The 23,692-nt window shown below is 45.5% G+C and overlaps 1 protein-coding gene across 2 annotated transcripts in view; it reads left to right on the top strand.

The window, feature by feature from the left end:
* The window catches only part of LOC147710455 (ficolin-1-like), an 844,448-nt gene that overhangs the window by 238,334 nt on the left and 582,422 nt on the right, over positions 1-23,692 (top strand). Inside the window, exon 10 of one of the 2 annotated variants that reach the window (XM_086921141.1) lies at positions 8,391-8,831. The exons of the other annotated variant lie outside the window; for it this stretch is intronic. Within the exon in view, the coding sequence (XP_086777267.1) occupies positions 8,391-8,638 (248 nt within the window). The 3' untranslated portion in view covers positions 8,639-8,831. Of the gene's footprint in view, positions 1-8,390; positions 8,832-23,692 lie in introns of those variants that run through there. 2 annotated transcript variants of the gene reach the window in all.

Below are 23,692 nucleotides of genomic sequence, written 5' to 3'. Positions count from 1 at the left end.
ATCTGTCCAGGACTGGGAATGACTTACTGATAGGAGACTTCGTAGCTTGGCTAGTGGGTTTGAGGAGACATAACCTGTAGGAGGTGTGGGGGGGCCATATAGTCGGTCAACTATCTGGCCTGTGGCGGTAAGGTCATGATCGGTGAGCAGTGATTTCAAGGTCCCTTGGGGAGGCCTCCCATTATGGATGGGAGCGCCCGGGGGGAGGCGGCCATTGGCACCTCCCAGGGGGAGACGGCTATATGCCCCTCCCACGAATTTCCCGGGGGCCGGATATCCGCTCCAGCGTAAGAGAGTGTGGGGAAGGGGGGAGTCCACGCTGTCCTTCTTACGGATACCTCGCACACAAACTCAGATGACCTTAAAATGTTGTCGAGTGAAAGGGGGCCCCCATGACAAGGGAAGTTACAGTTGGCTGCGAGGGTAAAGTCCTCTGCGCATGCGCCACTCACACCGTGAGGGCGGGAAGTTGGTGATAGGGATCTGACACCGGTTAAGACCTTGCCGTTGGCCCTTAATGTTAGGCTGTACAAATTCAAAATGTAATGCATTTATCAGGATGCTAGACTCGGCTAGGAAACCTTTGTATTAGAGATTTGTTAAGGTTAGCCTGGAAAACCTGTCTTCATCAAGATGTAATTAAAGTTGAATTTGTACATGATTCATGAAACGTTTTAATTTAAAGTTTTAAATTTTTGTTTCATATTTTAATAAATACGTCCGGGGGGGTCGTGAGGCCCCCCCGCCTTCCAAAAGTTCAAATCTGTGTCTGTCTCCTCCCATGGGGAATTGGTGTTGGGAGGGGTGGCAGGGCATCCCGGCCCATATGGAAAGGGGAGACCACTCGGTCCCCCCGAACGTATGGATGGGTGCCCCGATCCCCCGGGAAACCATTGTGGGTGGGGGGCGGGTCCCGGCTGGTATGCCCGAAGCGGCGTGGCCGGAACACGCTCCTCCCGCTCAAAAGAGGTTGTCCTAAACACCCGCCCGGAAGTCCGTGCACTGATGGGCGTGCTTGAGGCGGGGACCCGCCCTCCCGCAGCAGGATAAATAGTGCGGGAATCCAACCAAGCTTCCTCTTGTTCCTGTGCTCTGAAGGCTGCACCACTCGTCGCTCCTGAGCCCTCAAGGGAACAAGCTGCACTTTTTTGACCCACCCACCAACCCCCTTGTTGCAGAGTTTGTGAAATAAAGAAATATCGTTGGTGTTATTTGATGTACTAAAAATGTATGACAGTCATTTCTTGCATCATGAATGTATGACGAGGTATGCATGTAATTGAATACTTGCTTGTAGGATATTTTTCCTTTGTAGAGACGTAAAGGAATGCATTCAATAAAGATTGTGTTTTGCTTTAGGACCTTTTTCCCTTTGTAGCAATGTTGAAGTCGGTGAATTATCAAGCTGTTGCAAATTTAGGCATAGTTTTTTCTTTCCTTAGTAGGTACAACAATTGTCGTATTTATACTTTGGTCGGGCGGTAAGGTCATGATCGGTGAGCAGTGATTTCAAGGTCCCTAGGGGGGGCGCCACCCATTATGGATGGGAGCGCCCGGGGGGAGGTGGCTATTGGCCCCTCCCACGGGGGGGGGCGGCACCCACTACGGATGGGTTGCCCAGGGGGAGACGGCCATAGGCCCCTTCCAGGGGGAGACGGCTATAGGCCCCTCCCACGAATTTCCCGGGGGCCGGATATCCGCTCCGGCGGAAGAGAGTGTGGGGAAGGGGGGAGTCCACGCTGTCCTTCTTACGGATACCTCGCACACGAACTAAGACGACCTTAAGATGGCGTCGAGTGAAAGGGGGCCCCCACGCCAAGGGAAGTTACAGTTGGCTGCGAGGGTAAAGTCCTCTGCGCATGCGCCACTCACACCGTGAGGGCGGGAAGTTGGTGATAGGGATCTGGCACCGGTTAAGACCTTGCCGTTGGCCATTAATGTTAGGCTGTACAAATTCAAAATGTAATGCATTTATCAGGATGCTAGACTCGGCTAGGAAACCTTTGTATTAGAGATTTGTTAAGGTTAGCCTGGAAAACCTGTCTTCATCAAGATGTAATTAAAGTTGAATTTGTACATGATTCATGAAACGTTTTAAATTAAAGTTTTACATTTTTGTTTCATATTTTAATAAATACGTCCGGGGGGGTCGTGAGGCCCCCCCGCCTTCCAAAAGTTCAAATCTGTGTCTGTCTCCTCCCATGGGGAATTGGTGTTGGGAGGGGTGGCGGGCATCCCGGCCCACATGAACATGTACTCATCACCAGGTTAGTCCATCAGTGAAAGTAAATTAAACAAAACTTCAGAACTGATAAATCAATATGCTTAACGCTTATACATTAGAAAACTGTGTATTATGCCGAGTGGATAATTTTTCATTAAATGCTATATGTGACGAGCTTGTTGTATAAAAATCTAAAGGTGACACGGAGCAAACTGTATACATTAGATGGACTCTAAACGCAAAAAGATTCTCGTGTATTTAGTGAATCGCTAGCTCTGCTATTATTATAACGATCAAAATGAGCCACGATGAGCAAGTTTGCCGATACTGCGCGCAATTAGATAGAAAATGTCTACTAGAAAACATGCTTCCATAATGTTACTGTTGCTCAAAGAAGCTTACCACATTTGTACTCTGTTGGATTTAATCGCAGGTTTACCGGCAGGTCGCCATTGCTCACGCCGTGTTAGCAAAACTGCAGAGTGTGATGTGCATTAGGGGGTGTGGTTAAATCTGATGTTACTCTGCGCACGAGTCGCGTTTAAAGAGACAGCTGCATTTGACATTTCTTATCCATCTCAATAGAGTGAATTCGAACCTTACAGACCTACCATCAATATTCGCAGTTAATAAAACAATAATATGTGAGTGCCATGTGCATAATTCTGCAACAATACATTACATTTACATAAAACTAAAGCATGTAGTTATGTTGTATAAACATCCCAGCATCCCAAAGGTTTGGCGACATGTACGGGCTGCGTATTAACTCGGACAAATAGGAATTGTTTCCAATCACTGACTCGGCTAACCCGGAAGGAAATGAGCTAACACTCCGATGGGTGACAGAAACTACCAAATATCTAGGTATCATTTTACATAGGGACAAGGAACAACTTATACGTATTAATTATGGACCGGCCATAGAACAACTCACCACACAGGTCAAGATATGGATCCAACTATCGATTTCTATGGCCGGCAGTATTTTCCTCATTAAAATGAATCCTCCCCCATTTTTGTATTTATTTGTTAACATACCCATACCACTCACAAATGTTTTTTCACACTGCTGCAGGGCCTGATTACACGTTTGGTCTGGGCGGGACGTAGGCCGCAGATAGCATGGGACACCGTAACAATTTCTTATGAAAGTGGGGGGTTTGCAGTCCCGGATCTACACCTTTACTATCTGGTTGTGCATGCCCAGTTTCCCCAACATTGGTTTTACCCAGATGCCCGCATTCCCTCTCCCAAACCCGAACGAGACTTGGCTGCGCCCACTCCACTTGGTGCACTATTCCCCCTAGGCATGCAGTTCGACCCCAATGACAAAAAACCCCTATCTACCACCTGTTGGGCTTGGCGCAAGCTGAGCCGGCTCCTAGGTACAGGCTTCTTATACTCACCTAACAGGCACTGCAACAAAATCCATTCCTGCCGCTTACCTCTGAAACAATTGTACAGTGCACCCTTAATAAGCTAAAGCTGTGCACTATTGGCTCACTCTTCCCTGACGGGTGGGCTATAAACATGCTGGACTTGCTTTCACAAGTTGAAATGTCATAAATGGACACATTTATAGCGACCAGACTGATTGGTGCACTCCGCTCAGCCACCCCCTCATTCTCCTCTCCTCTCCTCCAGAAGTTTTTGCACCGCTTACACTGCTTATAGCTGATTAAGACAGGGCACATTTGGTCACCAAGCTATATCGGGTGTGCATGGTACTCAAACAGGTGCAAGACCAAGGGGTGCAAAGCCACTGGGAGGAGGACCTGTGTCAACTACTAACGGATCAGGAATGGGCTTACTGTCAAGAACAAACAAAGAGGGTCTCCCCCAACCATAGACATAAACTGCTACATTTTAAGCGTATGCACAGGATGTACATTACTGTAAATAACAAGGACCCCCTGTTCAAAAACTGAATTCGTAATACAGGGAAATAAACAGTGTGAGAAAAATAGACAATTGATAATACACCCAGGGAGAAAAAGTATGAAAAGCACAACAACCAATTAAAAAACACCAGATTCATTTTATTTTTAAATGTACATATTCATATTAAAAACATTTAATGCAAAACCATGAAAACCAAATGATTATAAAAACAATCAATCATATATAAATATTGTATTTATAACACAATTGCACAAAAAATAGTAAAACAGTGGCGAACAATATAAGTCATCGACGCGCGTTTCGGCGTTATCACAAGAATGCCTTCATCAGGAGCCACAATCAAATCTGGAAGACATATGTAAAATAAATTAAAAACATGAAGGAGTCGTGTCAAACTCCCATTATGCAAATAACAATACATGTACATATAGCTGTGCTTGCATACCAATAACTCCCTACAAATGCAGCTAAACAATGTAGCCACATAAGGTACAAACTAATCATTTTATATTTGAGCAGTGGTATTTGAATTAAATAAGAGAAGTCCTGATAGGACTCCTTCATGTTTTTAATTTATTTTACATATGTCTTCCAGATTTGATTGTGGCTCCTGATGAAGGCGTTCTTGTGATAACGCCGAAACGCGCGTCGATGACTTATATTGTTCGCCACTGTTTTACTATTTTTTTGTGCAATTGAGTTATAAATACATTATTTATATATGATTGTTTTTATAATCATTTGGTTTTCATGGTTTTGCATTAAATATTTTTAATATGAATATGTACATTTAGAAATAAAATTAATCTGGTGTTTTTTAATTGGTTGTTGTGCTTTTCATACTTTTCCTCCCTGGGTGTATTATCAATTGTCTATTTTCTCACACAGGATGTACATTACCCCATGGCAGCTGGCCAAGTATGACCCTACCAAATCATCAAATTGGCCAAAATGTTAAGCCGTGGAACTGGTCTTTGCACATATGACTTGCATATGTCATCCTGTCGCTCCATATTGGGTGGATGTGTTCCAAACGCTAACTGACATACTCTCCATGTAGCTCCTACTCTCTCCTAAATTAGCCCTGCTGTGCCTAGTGAGTGGTGTGAAACTGTGCTACTTCAGGTTTATAGCCATATCACTGTTGCTGGCGAAAAGAAAGATAGCGATATCAGGCGAGCCAAACACTACCCTAAGCAGGAGGCCTGGCTGCGAAGCATGACATTCTATAATCTGCAAACTGAAATATACGCTACGCTCCAGCCCCCAAACTCGCGACCCAGGGATATTTGGCATGTATACGTTGTCCACCAGACCTCACTGACCTTCTCTCCCACGCAGCGGCCAGTGCTGGATGGATCACCAACTACAACTTCCTCACACCCATCTTCAGAAGCTGCACATTAGACATACACATACTCCCGACCGCTCCAGATAGGATTTAGGTTATTTCTACAAGGTAATATCACAGGAACAACTTGACGCATCTACAAAGTAATCGATATGTTGGAATGTACAGAATGCATTAGTAGACCTTCTACCCCAATCCCTCCCTCCCTCCACCCACCCACCTCTCTGTGTTATTGTTTTTTCCCCAAGTCTATGTCTGTATCTTTAAGTTCACTTTTCAATATTATTACATGGAAGATTTAATGTTCCTTCAAGAGAAATGATGCTGACAATCATGTTTCTTATCTTTCATTTTGTTGATTTATGTATATGTGTCCTTATATAATGCAAAATTTAATTTAAAAAAATATTTTAAAAAGTTAATATAGGCCAACAGCATTAAAATATAAATATTATAATAAATGAAAATATATACAATATATATAACCGATGCTAACGAAACAATAGTTGGAAAAATGTTGGGCTATGAAGTATTCAGATTTACTATTCCCACACCAACATAGGCAAGAGTAGGGGAAAATGTTGGACCTCAGAGGGGTCAGATTTAATATTCCTAATTAAAAAAAAGTATTATAGAATAAAATTAAACATATTTAAAATAAAAACATAGTTATTAAATAAATCTAATGAAATTCAGAAAATAAAATGTTTATATTGCAATTAACTTAAAAAATAAGGGGACAAATGTGAATGTTAAAAAAGTATTTGAGTTTGGATGGGTCAGATTTTCTATCATCACTCCAGTGTAAAAAAGAGTTCGATTTTCTATGTACACTACTATCTAAGGAAAGAAGGGAAAGTGTTTTGGTCTTTGGAGGGATTAGATATACTATCCCCACTCCAATTTGAGCAACAGTAGAGCAAGTGTTTGTCTTTGGAGGGGTTACATTTATTATTCTTTCTCCAACATCAGCAAAAGCAGGCAAAGTATTGGAATTTGTAGGTGTTAGATTTACCAAACGTGCTCTACTTTGAGCAGCAATAGGGAAAGTTTTATATTTCAGAGGCATCACATTTTTTATCCACTCCTATCTAAACAGAAGCAGGGAAAGTGTAGGCTTTGGAGAGGGTATATTTAGTATTCCCACTCCAATCAAGGCATCATTAGGGAAGGTGTTGAAACTTGAAGGGGTTAGGTTTATTATTCCACTTCAATCAGAGCAACAGTAGGGAGAGTTTAAGGCTTTGAAGGGTTTACATTTACTATTACTACCCCAATATAAGCAAATGTCGGAAAGGTTTTGGACCTCAGATAGGTCAAGTTTACTATTCCAACTCCTATTTGTTTTTTTTAAAGATTTAATTATAGATTAAAATTAAACATATTTAAAACACATATATATATCTATATCTTAATTATAAATCAAATTAAATTGTAAAAAAGCAATTTTTATATTACAAATAACTTGCAAAATAAATAGAATTGTTTTTATATTTTTATGATTCATACTCTTCCCTCCCTACTCCCCAAACATTCTACCCGACAATTAAGATTATTTAAAAAATATATAAATATGAAAACATGCTAATATTAGGTTAATTATCAGATACAATTAAAATTAAAATTATTATTATATTTTAAACAATTTTCATAATTAAACAGCCAATTAATGAGTCGAAAACAACAAATAATTAAAATAGCAATCAAATATTCTACATAAATATGTAAGTTATTAAATGGCATTGCATCAAAAGACGTATAACTATTAAAATAATTCATTCACATTTTAAATAACTTCCCAGCCTAAATTCCTACAATACTAAAAACCTGCTACCAACATAAATATTCCTAATTAAATCATTACTAAGAAATTCAAGTTAAGAATTACAAACCACACTAACAGAATGAAATACTACTATTATTTTATTATTAATTACTTTTAATAATTCAATAACTAATATTTATCCAACTAATTAAAAAGCAATATGTTATACAGCTATGTTTAATGAAACAATATTATACATAACAATACTTTAAAAAAATGATATTGTATTCCCCCAAAAATATTTGTACCTTTTATATTCTGTCTCATTATATTTTTGAGTTTTTTCCATTTCAGCGGAACACCCACGTGGTTAATAGGACCAATCCCTGTAATTGGGTAAGAGGGTCTAACACTTCCTAATTTGGCAGGTTTTCCCCCATTTCCGGGATTTTGCCTTATGATCCTCGTTAACTCATTTGGAGATACTGTGGAGATTTGTAGAGGTGTGGCGCCGTGGCTAGGGCGACTGACTCCGGAATTTGGGGATCATGGTTCAATCCCCGGCACCGGCGGCAGATTAGCCCAGCACCATGTGACTCTGGGCAATAGCTTGCTTAATCTTCCCGACGGCACCCAGCGCCTAGAGACCCTTACGTTGTGCCCTTTACAAATGTGGATTATTATTATTACTATTATTACATTTCGGGCCATTATCTTCCCAGGGAGGATGCAGGTATTTGTAATGAGTCTCAGATATTTTTGCCTTTAGCGCATATTTTCTTCATTGCTAAAGAGGGCCCGCCAACTGCTCCAACAATAAAGAATTACAAACAACAAAATAAGAATTGACAAAGTGAAAAAGCTGCAATGTAAAGCCAGACCTATTGGATTTGCCAATGCTTGAATAAGTTTGTGGTTTGAATAGCTTATGTCTCTGTGTCAAAAGCTGAAGCAGTCTTATACTATATAAATGTTCCCAAAATAAGGGGTATAGCAGAATTTCTTCTGAATAAACACTATGGTATATGGACAGCTTATAATGCTTTTTTAAGAAGGTCTGATTTCCTTGCAAAGAAAGTTTTGCTTGTGATTAAACGTCCCGTTAGAAACGTACCTTACTTACTGCTGTTATTATCGTTTCGTAGGTGACTCTTTATCGCAACATAAGGGCAGCCCCTTCTCAACAAAAGACCAAGACAACGATAAGCATGTCCTTAACTGTGCTGAGGCCTTCAAGGGTGCCTGGTGGTACAACGGTTGTCACCATTCCAATTTAAATGGAAAATATTGGCTGGGCGATAACAACAATAAAGCTGATGGTATCGACTGGCGGACGGGCAAAGGAGGGCACTATTCCTATAAACACTCCGAGATGAAGTTTAGGCCTGCCTAGCAGAGTCTCTACAAAGATGAATTACTCTTTGAGCGACAATCTGATTTTAGAGCCTGATTGTCTTACTGTCAATTCTCTACTGCCTCAAACTTCTTGTTGTCCGTCAGATACACACAGTTTTGAAAGGTCACTTTAAAGAAGCTTTACTAACAATATTTCTGAAGGTCAAAATAAACTGTAAGACGAAGTAAAATATTTGGTGCATTCTTACTTTCACAGCTTCCACTTGAGTGATGTAACCTGGATGGAAATCCTCCTATGACAGGGGAGTTGATCTAGGATGACCAATTGTCCTGGATTTGATGGGAGTCCAGATTTATTTAACTCAGTCATGGCATGCTAAAACCTTTTTGTATAATAATGCAATATAATTAATATTGAACTGTATTAGTGTATAATAATAAATTCACGTTATCGTTGGGTCAGTATGTGGACGGCAGTTAAAATGATGCTCTCATTTATGTCCTCCCCCTCCCTTGTGATGGATGTTATGTGATACAGTTCTTTTTCTTATAATTAGTAGATGCTGTCTCAGTAGAGTTACTTCTATGACTGTGTACTCTGCCAGTTTTTATTTTGGAAAATCTGAGCATTTTACCTGGGCCCCAGCAATACTTTGGTGAAATTGGCTCTCGTGTTGCTCTTTGCATAGGCATTTCTACATTCATTACTCAACAAGATGATAGTGAACAGGGAGCTTTCATATTCTCTACTACAAAATTAAATCTATGGCATATTCTTATTATTAACACTCTGTAAATTTCTTCTTCCGGGTGTACTTTTTTTCTTTTATACTTTTTCCTTTATATTTTATTTTACATCTTATTTTTTACTGTAAGCACTAACTTTTTTCTGTCCTTTGAGTTTTTTGTTTGGTTGCCCGCTGATCTACTTTAGTGTGGGCGAGCAGTACAAAATTTAGAAGTGGATACATATTCTCAATAAAACTGCATTTGCATCATATGTGCTAAAATTAATTACAAGTAATACAATTCAAACCCGCAGAAAAACATCCAAAAGATATACATTTCTATGACCATAGGGCGCCAAATAAATATGTATTTTTATGATTTTGGAAAAGCTGCTCTTTTATTGTAGAATTTGAAATTCAATTTCATTGTTATTGCCTGCAATTGTGTGCAACAAAGGTTGTTACCTTCTGTAGCTATTATGGGCCTGAGTTGAGGGTATGGAAGTGGGAAAGTCGTAATTGCCCGGCAACTAGGCTCCGGGTCTGCGAGACAACATGAGAGTCTTGTAAAATAATGGTCTTCTACAATCACAAGTATAACTTCAGGACATTGCTTTCTGAGCAGTGTTTTAGAGAAAACTGCAATTTGAAATCATCAAGGTGCCCCCCTCACTTCCTTGTTCTACAGACAGACCTATGCTTTCTTCCAAACAACAATCCAGGTGACTGAAACTATGGTAAAAGTCTACTTATCAAGGTGAGGGATGGTCAGCATGCCTGACAGCTTTGCAACTCCTTGCTGCTGTGGACGCCAGTCACCTCCCAGCAGATCCACTACTCAACCTCCACAAACCTTCCCCAATGCTATTGCGCAGCACTAAGCAATCACTGACTCACAACACATTGGGAGCCATGGACAGAATGCTCTGCCCTCAAAATGGGGAAAAAGAGCACAACCTCGTCATATATTTTAGAGAGTTTTATATAGCCCGAACTTGACCCGAATCGGGTATCAGAGAGCTTTACATAGCACCAATTACATTATATTTTTGTTAGGCAAGGGAAGATTAAGGGGCCCGATGTAGGTAGCCCAATACCGGTCGGTAACGGCCGAAATTACCGAATTTTGGCCGTTACCGCCCGGTATTAGGCATTTGAGATGTAGGGGCCTAATTTAAGGATTCGGTAATTTACCGAATTGGTAATTTAAGGAATCAGTAAATTACGAATTCTTAAATACCGATTCGGTAAATTAACGAATCCTTAATGTAGGATGCACTCAAGTGAGTGCTTTTCACATTTAAGGATTCGTTATTTACCACCAACTACAAGTTGGTGATAAGTAACGAAAACCGTTAAAAAAGCAATTTTGTGCTTTTTTAACAGTGCCATGTGGCAAACATACATGCCCTTAGGGCATGTATGTGTGCCACATGTGCACCCATGCACTATTCAGGGGTGCAATGTGACACCATGCCACCCTTGTTAGTCTTCCCCCTCTTACCGATTCGGTATTTACGGAATTGGTCATTCCCATTCATTCCTATAGGCCTCCAGGCCCATGGAAATGAATGGGAATTACCGATTCGGTCAATATCGAATCAGTAAATACCGAATGTTACCGATTTGGTAAAAGTTACCGAATCATTAGCTACATGCCATTTACCGATTCTAAAATACCGAATTGGTAAAATTCAGTATTTTAGAATCGGTAAATAGTATTTTCCTACATATGGCCCTTAGTGATTTGTCCAGAATTACAGGATGTTCAGCGTCATTGCCGAGACTCGAACCCGGTCCCCCAGATTCGAGGTCGACAGCCCAAGCCGTTAGGCCAACTCCTCTTTAAAAATAAATAAAATAATAGATATGCCTGTTGTGTTTGAATGTAGAGTCTGGAGTACAGGGCTCTAAGGAAACATGTGCTGTGATGAAATCAACTGTGAATAAGTGTATTTGTTGGGGCTATGAAAAACAGCAAGCATAGGATAGACAGCAAATGTGATAGCACTTATGAGTTTCACTTCGCTGGAAGGATGGAACATGCATGCAATGAACAACCACTCTTTTCAGTAACGATTTTACGTCAAGTACTTTGCAGTCTGAAGTAAACCTTCATCTGTATGTCAAATGGACAAAAAATATGGGTATCATAAATTAAGTCCGAAAGAGGGCAAATAAGGAGATAATCGCCTCAATGGCCCTTTGCCCTCTGTCAACATTTACCTATCCACATCACCCTCAGTTCTTTCCATTAAAAAGATGCACATTCTGGAAACCTTTTTCGGCTGTTCACTCAGGGGCGGAGGCCATATGAGGGGCTGTGTGCTGGGACTCGTAGAGAAACTGTAGTAAGTAATTTGCCTAACTTTATAATCTGAAAAGAAAGTAGAAGGTGCACAGAACAGCTAAGTGAAACAGATTGCCCTCAAGTGCTCTTAGCTAGCAGGAGCTAAAGCTATGGTGATTTCAGAACCGGTGAGGTATGTCCAACTTCTCATTTCTTGGCAATAGATTTTCTAAGGAATGAGAGGTGATTATGGTTTAGGGCTAAGCAGCATACTAACGATGCTGCAAGAAAGAATTAGCTAAATTAACGTGCTTGAGAATCTGAATTGGCATGTTTACTCTGTGTGTAAGGTTTTGGAGTGGGGAGATGGGACGACAGAAGTGTAATGGAACATCTTTGATCATTCTTAAAACTTTTTTTCATCAATTCTTTATTTTCAAAAAGAACATTCTACTTTGGGTTCTGTTTTTGTAAAAATAAAAACATAATGTTGAAAGAGCCATCGACCAACCTTCCAATGCATTTACAGGAGATTCTGTGAGAGTGGCTGGCGGACATCTCTAAATTTACACGCCATGGCAACTGTATTAAATCAATCATCCAAAATCATAATCAGGTCCTAACTGTGTTTTCAGGCTAGGCATTGCACACCCCGATATTAAATACACAGGTAAGAAAGGTTGATAAGTCAGGAAACTTAACTCCCAGAAGCTGCAGAAGTTTCCTAGCTTTGTCTAAATTAAAGTTTTACTAGCCCAGCCTCTCTCCAAAGCCATGGCGGTGCCTTCTGCAGCAGAAAGTCATGCTTGCAAACCTCTTGATGATCCTAAAAGTTAGAAGGCAGTAGGAGGGCTTCAATCAGGAGATGGTGAGTGGGGTAGGGGTTGTAGAGAATGCGTGGGCTCTCAAACTCACAAAAGCTGAGGGAGGAATGCTTACAATTTATGTAACCACTTGCAATCACTCGGAGTGACATCCTAAGATATCTTTCTTTTGCTCACCAAGCCATCTCAGTTTGAACCCTGCTGTATCAAAACCAGTCTTGACCCTGCTCCTCCTTGGAACAGTCCAGTCCCAATTACAAGGCCAAGTCCTCCCTGAACCCTAACACAAGCAGCCCATGACCGGTTTTGCCCTGATTTGAGTTCATTAGCCAGATGTAACTTGGTTCCTAAAGCACCATGAGCACGGACCCATATCTGGTCATACCTGTGCTACTTAGGTTGGTACATCAAACACATAAAAGGTAATGGGAGGAAAGCTTGCAATTTCTCTAACCACCAGCAATTGCTTGGGTGGCATTGTAACCCATCATTTCTTTATAAAGTTGTATATAGCGCGGACTGGATCCCGAAGGATATCAGAGCGCTTTACAGTTTGAGGTAAACGAAGGTAACAGATCAGTACATGAGTCAAAAAGGGAATATACATAGGAATTGAATCAAATAGTGCACATATAAAAGACCACATATAAACGAGGGGTAAGCGAAGAATGGGCTAGTCGATGCTACCCATCCCCAAGCAGTGCCATTGTTTATGCTTTTCTCACTGTTTTGCCTCCCCCCCCCCCGGAGAATTTCCTCCCTTAGCTCTTCCTGAAAGACTACATCTAACAGAATGGAGGGATTCATTCGCCAGGGACTGCGCGGGTTGTTAAAATCTGTAGAGGAGAGCGTCATGATAACTGGTGCATGGTCAGAGTAGGTCCTAGCGAGGTGCCTTGTGCCTGTAATCGCGGGTGCAAGACCTCTAGATACTAAAAAATAGTCCAGTCTGTCCCATGACTGAGCATGCGCTGTGAAATGCGTACCCTCCAGGACCTGAGGGTGACTATGTCTCCAAGCATCCACCAAGTGATATGTCTCCTTAATGTCCCTAAGCACTGACTGCGCCTTTGTGTAGTGGTGTAAAGCTGAATGTGATCTGTCCGCACCAGGATTGTATGTGACATTGAAATCACCCCCCAGATGATATTTGTAGCATCAATATCAAATATCTTGGACCAAAGGTTATCAAAGAAAGACGGGTCATCTATGTTAGGCCCATAACAGCACACCAGCAATATCGATTGGGTACCAAGCCTACCCCACGCCATGCAATACCCGCCATCCGCATCGCAGAGAGAGCCCGCCAAATGGAAGGGCACCTGCTTTCTAACCAATATCGCAGTGCCACAGGCATAACTTGAATAGGATGAAAAAAGCAGAGGCTCCGCCCACCCTTTCCCAAAAGTAACAGGGTTGGTCCGAGGACAGTGTGTCTCCTGTAGCATGGCAATATGTACCTGATGGCGGTCAAGATAAGACAAGGCCTGTCTTTTTTTCGGGGGTCCCCCAGCCCTCTCACATTCCAAGTGATGACATTAAGTGCACTACTAAGAGCCCCTGTTGCTGTACCCATCACTACACAGTTCAATCAGTGGAAGAGAGAGTCGGAATTCCATTCGCACCCGCACCCAACACTTCAGTCTCACAGTGCCATATCCTAATTGAGCTACCTTGTATCTCTGAACAGTCCGTCTATGGAGCATACAATTAGAAGGCATCAAACATACCAACAGTCCCCAAAACGTCCCCTCCTCCCCTCCACCCTCCACCCACTGAAGTAACCCAATTTTGCCAGTATGTCGCGACCCTCCCTCACTTCCCCCAACATTCCCCAACAAAAGCTAGGTCAAAGGCAGCCGGACTGCTGCCGTCCAATAGTGGGGTAAACCCTCTGGGGGCGTACTCTAGAGGACCTCACAAGTTCTCCTCTCCCAGTGCAATCTCATCACTGAGCCAGCAATACCAGTTCAGCATGGGAGAGGTGGTCCGGATTCCAATATTATCTGACAACTGGAGCCCACCTGACCTTACTTTACACTATAAATGGTGTCTCCACATCTCTTACTTGGTAGTCACATTGCTTCGAGTACCATACAACTCTTAGTCACTCAATGTGGGAGACCATCTTCTCTGGCCGGGGACGATCTCTGCGATCCATTGTGGCTGTCATGGTCTTGGTTTCGCTGTTTTAATGATTTCTAATAGTCCTCCACTTGCCCTGGGTTAGTGAAAAATGTTTGTTTGCCTCGGAGAGTTACCAGAAGGCGTGCCGGATACAAAAGGGCATAGTCTATTTGTGCATCCCGAAGTTTCTTTTTAACGTCTATGAATTTTCGGCGCTCCTCTTGCACCATCGGGGTGAAAACAGGGTAGATGGAGAACGTGTTGCCCTCATAGGACAACGACTGCTTATTGCGAGCAGCCACATCCCTGTTGCGATAGTTAAGGAGGCGGGCGATGATGGGCCGTGGCGTCGTTCCTGGTACAGGTCGTGGACCCAGCGATCTATGAGCTCTTTCGACGATGAAATGCAGAGAGAAATCATCCTGTCCCACCGCAGAAAGCAACATCTTCTCAACGAACTCCTCCATTTTGCCTGTGTTCATGGATTCCGGAATACCTACTACGCGAATATTGTTTCTGCGACTGCGCGCTTCTAAATCCTCATTCTTGGCTGCAATAGTTCTCAGAATGTTGTCCATTTGAGCTAATTGGGATGAGTGGCCAGTCGTGAGGTCATTGTTGTCCGAGATACGTCTCTCTGCTTCCGCTATGCGTTCGTCGTGTGCATCCAGCTTGTGGGCTATAGCGTCCATTCTCGAGGACATTCGATCTACTTTGTCGACAACCGTCGCAAACCCTTGCCTCATTTCCTGCAACATGTGCTCCAAGGCTGCTCCGTGTGATCCATTGGCGCTGTCCTCCTCCTGCGCCCCTGCCCCCGTCTGCTTGGCCCGGGCACCATTTTTTGCGGGCCCAAAACTGATTTTTGGCTGCTTGACGTCTGGTTTACCCACCTCTAGTGGAGCCTCGCTATTGTGGAAGCGGAAGGTGCCCGGGCCAGTTTCCTCAAAAAGGTCTTGATGCGTACTGCGACGCTCTCTGTGCCCCACCACTCCAGCAGGGGGGGGGGGTCAGGCAGCGACCTCAAGTTACCAGCGTGCATTGGGTGTATAAGTTCCACACAAAGCCGTCTCGAAGGAAAAATCTGCAACTGCCGCCTCAGTCACCACTTCCTTCGCACCATCCGAGCTCTTCAATGATTATAATAATTACAGGTTCATGGAGCACCATCCAGGAAGTAACACACGACCTGAACATGCCACGTTGAGACCAAGGCGTAGCATTGATTATGCCACAGTTTATTGCCTCTGCTGAGGGTAAATAGGGTCAATGCGCGCTCTCTCCCCAAACATGCGACCCTCATCTGGGACTTTCTTTCCTCTTCGAGCCCGGACCTCGGGTTTATCACAGAAACCTGGTTAAAGACCACTTCCGCCCCAGCTAAAACTAGATAGACCCAGGAAAGCAGGTGGAGGGACCGCCATTATCTATAGAATAGATCTTCATTCACAACTTAGTTGGAAAGGCGCACTCGTGTACCGTCCCCCTGGCCCTATGGCCAATTCGATTTCTATTCTCTCAGAGATGATTGCTCCCCATGTCATCTCCACTAATAGATTCATCCTGCTGGGAGATTTCAACATCCACAGTGAAAACATACTTGATTCAGCGACCCTGCATTTTCTTAGAGAAATATCCCCTCTCGGCCTGATTAAGAAAAATAATGCACCCTCACATAATGCAGGTCATACGCTAGATCAAGTACTCTCAAACTCCATGGACTTAATCTATAAACAAACGTTTCCTCTAACTTGGTTGGACCACCACATGATCACATTTGATCTAGTGGGTCCCAGGGCGAATATTCCTATCAAAGACCAGGTACGCGTTGCTTCAGGCAATAGCATAAACTTTCACCGGTGTCCTTCTCAGAGGCATTTCACGTCTCCCCCCAGTCATCCGATAGTACAGTTGAGGAGCACCTCAAATCCCTTCACGTTGCTAATAATCTTACGCTAGACGCCACCATACCCATAAAAAAGGCTTCCACCTTAGCACGCCCGCCCCAAGCTCCCTGGTATTCACAAGAACTGAAGGCAGAGAAAAGTAGATGTAAGGTACTGGAACGTATTTGGTGTCGATCTAAAGAACAATCAGACAGGGACACTTTCAAAGAGATGCTGACAAAATACCATAAGAATCTAAAAAACACCCGTAAAAAGCATACAGCATCCCAATTGGAGCAAGCCGATAACACCTCCAAAACGTTTTTCCGGATTCTAAACTCTCTCGTTAATCCTAAAGCCTGCAGCCCTGAGGACGAACCATCCCAACTAATTTGTGACAACATCGCCAATCATCTGACTCAGAAGATTAATGACATTTACTCTAAATTCTCTTCCCCCAGTTCCCGAGAGCCAGATACAGATACACTACTTATTAGTCCCCTTGCGCACTCTCAGCCCTCTCTAAGAGTATTTCCCTTTCTTACCATTGGTGAAACCGAAATCCTCCTTAAATCAGCTAAATCAAGATCTCCCAAAGACCTCATCCCGGCGAAAATTGCAAAAACACTCGCAACAGAATTAGCAGGACCTCTGGGGGTTGTCTTTAGTAGTCCGATCACTGAGGGCAAACTCCCGAAGGAATGGAAAGACGCACAAGTCATACCAATGAGGAAAAATTCTAAACTTCCACCGAATGTGATTACAAACTATCGACCCATCTCCTTGCTTCCGTTATATAGCAAGTTGCTGGAGAAACACATTAATAAACATCTCTCATCTTATGTTGAGATCTCCAACTGCCTGGACCCCACCCAGTCGGGATTCCGACCCCGTTACAGTACGGAATCTGCCCTGGTCAAGGTTCTAGACGATATCCGATTGCAGGCGGATGGGGGTCGAGCAGTTATTCTTATACTGCTCGACCTATCCGCCGCCTTTGATACCATCTCACACCGGATCCTCCTAGATAGACTGCACACCATAGGTATACAGGACACGGCCTTGTAATGGCTAACAGACTTCCTTAAGGACCGAACTCAAACAGTTAATCTGGGCCCCTTCAAAGCTAAGACTACCTCTGTTACCAAAGGAGTCTCACAGGGCTCATGCCTTAGCCCTACCGTTTTTAATATTTATATTGACCCTCTTGCCACACTGCTTAGGAAGATTGGGTTTATCCCAGTGTCCTATGCAGATGATACACAACTACTCCAGGCATACGATACCAATGCACCTAATATTCAAGAAATTTTCTCCGAAGGCATGCTAAAAATTAAGGCATGGATGAGTCAGAATTTCCTTCAGCTTAACACTAGCAAAACTGAAATTATGCTATTCACGGAAGCAGTCACCAATTGGTCCCCGAGCTGGTGGCCGGAAGAGCTTGGGTCGGCCCCAACGCCCAAATCGGTAGTAAAGAATTTGGGGGTACTGGTCGACAATAAGCTAAACATGAAGGAGCACATAGAATCCATGAAACGTTCTTGCTTCCATGCCCTCACTCTTCTGCGGAAAGTTTTTCATTTCCTTCCCCTCACTACTCACAAGACTCTTATACATGCCCTGGTACTGAGCCGTCTGGACTTCAGCAACGCCCTCCATATCTCGGCCAAAGATTCTGCCCTGCAGACTCTTCAAGTGGTCCAGAACACAGCAGCTCGCTTGATTACCAACGCTCCTCGTCGCACTCCTTCCCTCCCCCTCCTTCGCATATTACACTCGCTCCCTATTCGTAAACGCATCCATTTTAAAATGTGTTGTTTAGTCTTCAAAGGCCTCCATCAGCTTGGCCCTATATATTTATCCCAAAAATTTACCATATATACTCCTTCGCGCAGGCTTCGTTCAGAAGGCAAAGGCCTCTTGCTCATTCCCCGCTTCAAGAAAACCAAGTGGGGAGGGAAAGCCTTCTCCCACCTGGCGCCCACAATGTGGAATCTGCTACCCGAGGCACTACGCCTCACCCACAACTACTTCAGCTTTAGGAAGAAACTGAAGACATTCCTGTTTTAATTGTTATGATCTCTTGCCTCTACTGTCAGCAGCGCGGAGATTCAAGCGCTCTATAAATCATCTAAATAAATAAATAAAAAATAAATAGCTTCCTGCACAGGCCCCCACAGGAGAAAGGGTCTCGCTGTCCCGCCCACCGTATGCTGTCCAGTTATATCTCAATGGAGGGGGGGGGGTCCTCTTCATAGCCAGGCCCAATGTTGAGAGCCCATCTCAGTGGCCAAGGAGCTGCACACTGTGAGGCCTCTGGGGCCTAGACTCGGGTATAGCGCGGCGCCTGGCGCAATGAGGGACACACACACACTCTTGCTGGGCTGGTGTGGACCGGAAGTCCCGAGCGACTTCGGTCCCTTTATTTAAAGCTTTCTGGCCACGCCTGGCCAGAAAGTGATACATGGTGCGGAGTGCTTCCGGGGCTCAACCTGAGACCCTCGGAGCACTAGAGCGCTACATCCCTTCCCAACTTGGATTTTTCAACAAAACTATAGAAACTAGTTCAACATGCAAAATCAGCCAGTCTATGGTTAGGCCGTGGGTTGCATCTCAGATTATACTGCCACTTGCCTCTCGGAGGGATCGGTTCTTGAGGAGGTTCTGGCGAGGGTGAATATGGGTGTTCTGCAGTGTCCGGGGACATGCTCGGACTCTCTCTTGCGGCTGCAGGTTCTCGCTCTTCTCTCGTTACAGGCACGTCATCACTAGAGTTCGGTCTTTTCTGAGCGGGTATCGGCTTGAACCACGATACGTTGCGCGTGACTTCTTCTCCGTCCCGGCTGACTGTGACTGCTGTTCCGTGGGTTTCCTTTATGATCCAGGGCTCAGGTTCAAATGGGGTATTGAACTTTCCTCCGGGCCTCCTTGTTCGGATTAGCACTGTCTCTCCTGGATTCAGGGCCTTTGTCTGGGCTCTCCTCTTGCAACTTGCCTTTTCGTTTGTCTTTCTTCTCCTTTCTTGGGTGCTTGCTGGGGAGTATGGTTCGGGAGCCCAACCATCAGCCATTGGTAGTAGGTCTCTCCGAGGGCCTGCAAACATCAACGCCCACGGTGATTGCATGGTGGTGCTGTGCGGCGTGCTGCGGTACTCCCTTAGGAATGCTTGTAGTGTTTCTTCCGGGTCACTCCCTTCCGCTGACGATATCCTCAGTATTTTGTTTATTGTTCTCATAAAGCGTTCTGCTTCACCGTTGGCTTGTGGCCATTGTGGGGTGATTCGATGGTGTTTGATGCCAAGGTTGTTCAGAAACTCCTTGAATTCGTGACCCTGGAACGGGGGCCCATTGTCTGTCTTGATGACCATTGGGATGCCGAACAAAGCAAAGGTTTTGGTGAGGATGGGGCGAATGTTCGCGAAGCTGGTCGACGCTGCTGTTTCCACTATGGGGTATTTAGTGTAGTTGTCCACTAGTACTACTGTGACTCTCCCGTCTGGGAAGCTGCCGAAGTCCAGGCTTAACCATGCCCATGGTGACGGGGCGTGCTCCTCCGTTATTATCGGTGCTGGTGTCTCGGGGCTGCTCGTGATTTGGCACGCTTGACACTCTCGTACGCAGGCTTCGATGTTCTCCTCCATGTTGGGGAACCATACCTTCTCTCGCATCCTCGCTTTCATTCTGCGGGTGCCTTGATGACCTTCGTGTGCCAGGGTGGTTGCTCTCTCTTGCAGCACCTTGGGAATGACCACGCGAGTCCCTCTTAGCAAGAGGCCGTTATCTGCGCAGCTGAGGTCGTCGTGGACCTTCCAGTACTGTTGTAGTCGTGTTCTGTCTGCTTCGTCCCATCCGTTGGTATCTTTTAGGAAGTTTGCCCACGTTCCGGATTGTACGGCTTCCTTCACCCTTCTGACGACTGCATCGCTGTCATAGTGGGAGATGATGGTGTCAGCGGTCAGCGCGCAGGGGCAAGCGCCTGTTGCTAGCATGTTGATGAATTCCTCGGTCTGATCTTCTGGGTTAGTATCGTTGGACTTTTCTGCGGGGGGGTGGCGTGACAGGAAGTCCGCCGGATTCTTTGCCCCCGGTCGGTATACTAGGTCCATTTGGTACTGTTGAACCTGGATTGCCCAGCGCTCGATTCTTGGCGGTGGATGTGGAGCGGTCCCACGGAATAGAGGTATCAGCGCTGGTGGTCTGTCACCATTCTGAATGGGTGACCAGAAATGTAGAGGTGGAAATGGGCGCACGCCCACTTTACTGCCAGGGCCTCCCTCTCAATTTGCGAGTATCGTGACTCTGTTGCTGTCAGGGCTTTGCTTGCGAACGCCAGCGGGGCCCAAACTCCTGGTTCAGATTCTTGCGACAGGAGAGCTCCCAGGCCCACTGGGCTGGCGTCCACTAGTACCTCGGTGGGTCTTGCCGTGTTGAAGTAGGCCATTGTGGTACTGTCTAGGAGGGCCTCTTTGATCCGGTGGAATGCCTTGTCTTCCGTTTCAGTCCATTTCCACGAGCTGTCTTTCTTCGTCAGGTTCCTCAGAGGCTCCGCAATTGTGGCCAGATTGGGTATGAACCTGGCACAGTATTGTGCCATCCCTAAGAAGCTCCTTACTTCGGAGGCGGTTGACGGTGCTGGCGCGTTCTTGATGGCGTGCGACTTGCGGGGGTCTACCTTCACTCCGTCTGAGTCGAACACATATCCGAAGAACTCAATTGATTTTCTGAAGAACTGACACTTGTCTTTGTGTAGAGTGACTCCATATTGTGTGAGTCTTTGTAGGGTGGCTTTCAGCCTACGGTGGTGTTCTTCGCTGGTTTTTGCGTGAATCAGGATGTCGTCGCTGACGTTCAGCACTCCCTCAAGTCCTGTTAGGATTTCCTTTATTGCGTTTTGGAAAATTTCGGCTGCGGATGAGATGCCAAAATTTAGTCGCTTGTACCGTCTCAGTCCCAGGTGTGTCGAGAATGTCGTAATGTAGCGGCTTTCCTCCGCAAGCCTGAGCTGGTGATATCCTGCATTTAGGTCCAACTTAGAGAACCATTGGGCCCCATTCAGATCGGTTAGGATGTCATCTACTGTTGGGGTGAGGTGCCGCTCCCGTCGGATGGCCTTGTTGGGGATCCTCATGTCAATGCAGATGCGGATTTTGCCTGGCTGGCGTGGCTTCTCGGCTATCACCATCGGGGACACCCACGGCGTCGGCCCTGAGACTTTCTCAATCACCCCTTGTTCTTCGAGTTGGTTGAGTTCTTTTTCCACAGCTGGGCGCAAGTGGAACGGTATCCGCCGGTGTCTTAGAGCGATAGGTTGGATGGCGGGGTCGATGTGTAGCTTGATTGGTGGTCGCTTGATCGTGCCAAGACCTTTGAAAAGAGTGGGGAACATTTCCAGGATGTCCTCGGTCTGTAGTGCTTTGACGGCGTTCGCAAACGCAACGAGGCGGAGGTCTTCTGCTGTGTTGCTGCTTACCAGCAGGTCTGCTTCTTTGTCTATTACGTGGAACGTTGTCGTCACCTCGTTGTCTTCAGCTTTTACTTGGACCGTCATTTTCCCTCGTAGCGGGAGAGGTTCCTGGCTGCCGTATGTTAGTATGCGCGCCTTCGACGGAACTAGCTTGGGTCTTGGTTTCAGTGCTTTGTAGTGCTGGATTCCCATGACGTTCACGGTGGCTCCCGTGTCAATGACGCCGCACGCTGGGGACCCGTCGATGTGTATTTGGCACTTGGGTTGTGGTCTCCGGCGCTTCTTTAGTTCACTTACGAATGACACATAGTAGCATTCGTCTTCATCCTCCGAGGGGGAGTCGTCGAACTGGGGTCGCTTCGGCGATCGGTGTGATCGCGATGATGTCGCGTCGTCTAGCGATAGCTGTTTCACTGCTCCGGTGATCGGTTTTCTTCCGGATGCTCCTCTTCCCCTGGAGCCACCTCTGCACACGCTTGCGAAGTGGTTAGGTATTCCGCATTTCGAGCATGTCTTGCCACGTGCTGGGCAGCCATCTTGGCTGTGCTCGTCTCGGCCACAGTATCCACATGACGCTCGGCGTGGCGTCCTGGTCGGCCATCTTCCTCTGCTTCCTCGACTGGTGTTGCGGACTGCATCTACCATTTCGGTCTTCACTACGGGTCCTGCTTCTGCCCGCGGGTTCAGGGCTGCTTCCATCGCTGTAGCGCGTGCATCCGACAATTCATGGGATCTGGCTAGGATCAATATTTCTTCCAGGGTGATTCGCGGTTGCCTTAGGATGAGTGTTCTTAGGTGTTTGTTGCGGCACCCTTGAATGAGCTGCGCCGTGACTTCCTTCTTTTCGTCCTCGTCCGTACATGTGCTTATGAGGTCTCTCAGTCGCGCGTGGAACGCATCCATGGTTTCCCCTTCCCTCTGTCTGGATTGGCGAAACTTGAACCGCTCGTAGTGCGGGTTCAGCTGGGGGTCGAAATGTGCGTTTAGCGCGGTGACTGCGGCGTCGTAGTCATCGTCATCTCCTGTGTCCGGGAGGTGTTTGAATAGCTTGTACAGCTCGGTGCCTCCAAAATGCAGTAGCAGGGACCTCTTCACTGCGTTATCCTTTTCTCTGGTGGCAGTGAAATAATTGTTGAGTTGGCCGAGCCACACGGCCCATCTGGGAGCGGCCGTCCCGGGGTCCATCAGTTCACTGAATGGTGGTAGTGCTTGGATTTGTGAGTGTTGTGATGGTGCAGGTGGCTGTGTGCCGAGGTTGACAGCTGGTGCTGCTTGTTGAGCTGGGGCGGCTCCCCCTGCTGCTCCTCCTGGGTTTGTGGTCATTATGAGGCCGGGCAGTGGCTCTTTATGGTGTTCTGGGTTGCTTTTGCTCGTGCTTGTTGCTTCTTGTGGGAGGCAGTGTTTGTGGAGCTGTGAGTTGCCTTTGCTTGTGCTCCTTTGCTTTTGGCTTGGTCCGGTGTGCACCGGATGGTTAATTGCCTTTGCCTGTGCTTATTGGAATGTTTGTCTTGGCCAATGCTTGATGGGGGCACTGCTCGCGCGTGACTGGCCTTGGTGGTGGTGCCTTGTGGTGTCGTGGCTCTTGTTGGGCCTTCCTCGCGCCTGCGGGGCCTCGCGCTCGATTTTCTCGGCAGCCTCTTCTCGGCTTCCCTTTCAGGCGGTGACGTCGGTCCTTCCGCGCATGCGCGCACTGCTGGGCCTGCCGTCGGATCGTTTCTCTCGGCGCGCGTCTCCTGTCCTGGGCCTTCCTGCCGTCGCTGCCGCCGGTGC

The sequence above is a fragment of the Lissotriton vulgaris genome, chromosome 5 (assembly GCF_964263255.1).
Source record: "Lissotriton vulgaris chromosome 5, aLisVul1.2, whole genome shotgun sequence".
Classification (NCBI taxonomy): domain Eukaryota; kingdom Metazoa; phylum Chordata; class Amphibia; order Caudata; family Salamandridae; genus Lissotriton; species Lissotriton vulgaris.
This window is presented reverse-complemented; position numbering and strand designations above follow the sequence as displayed.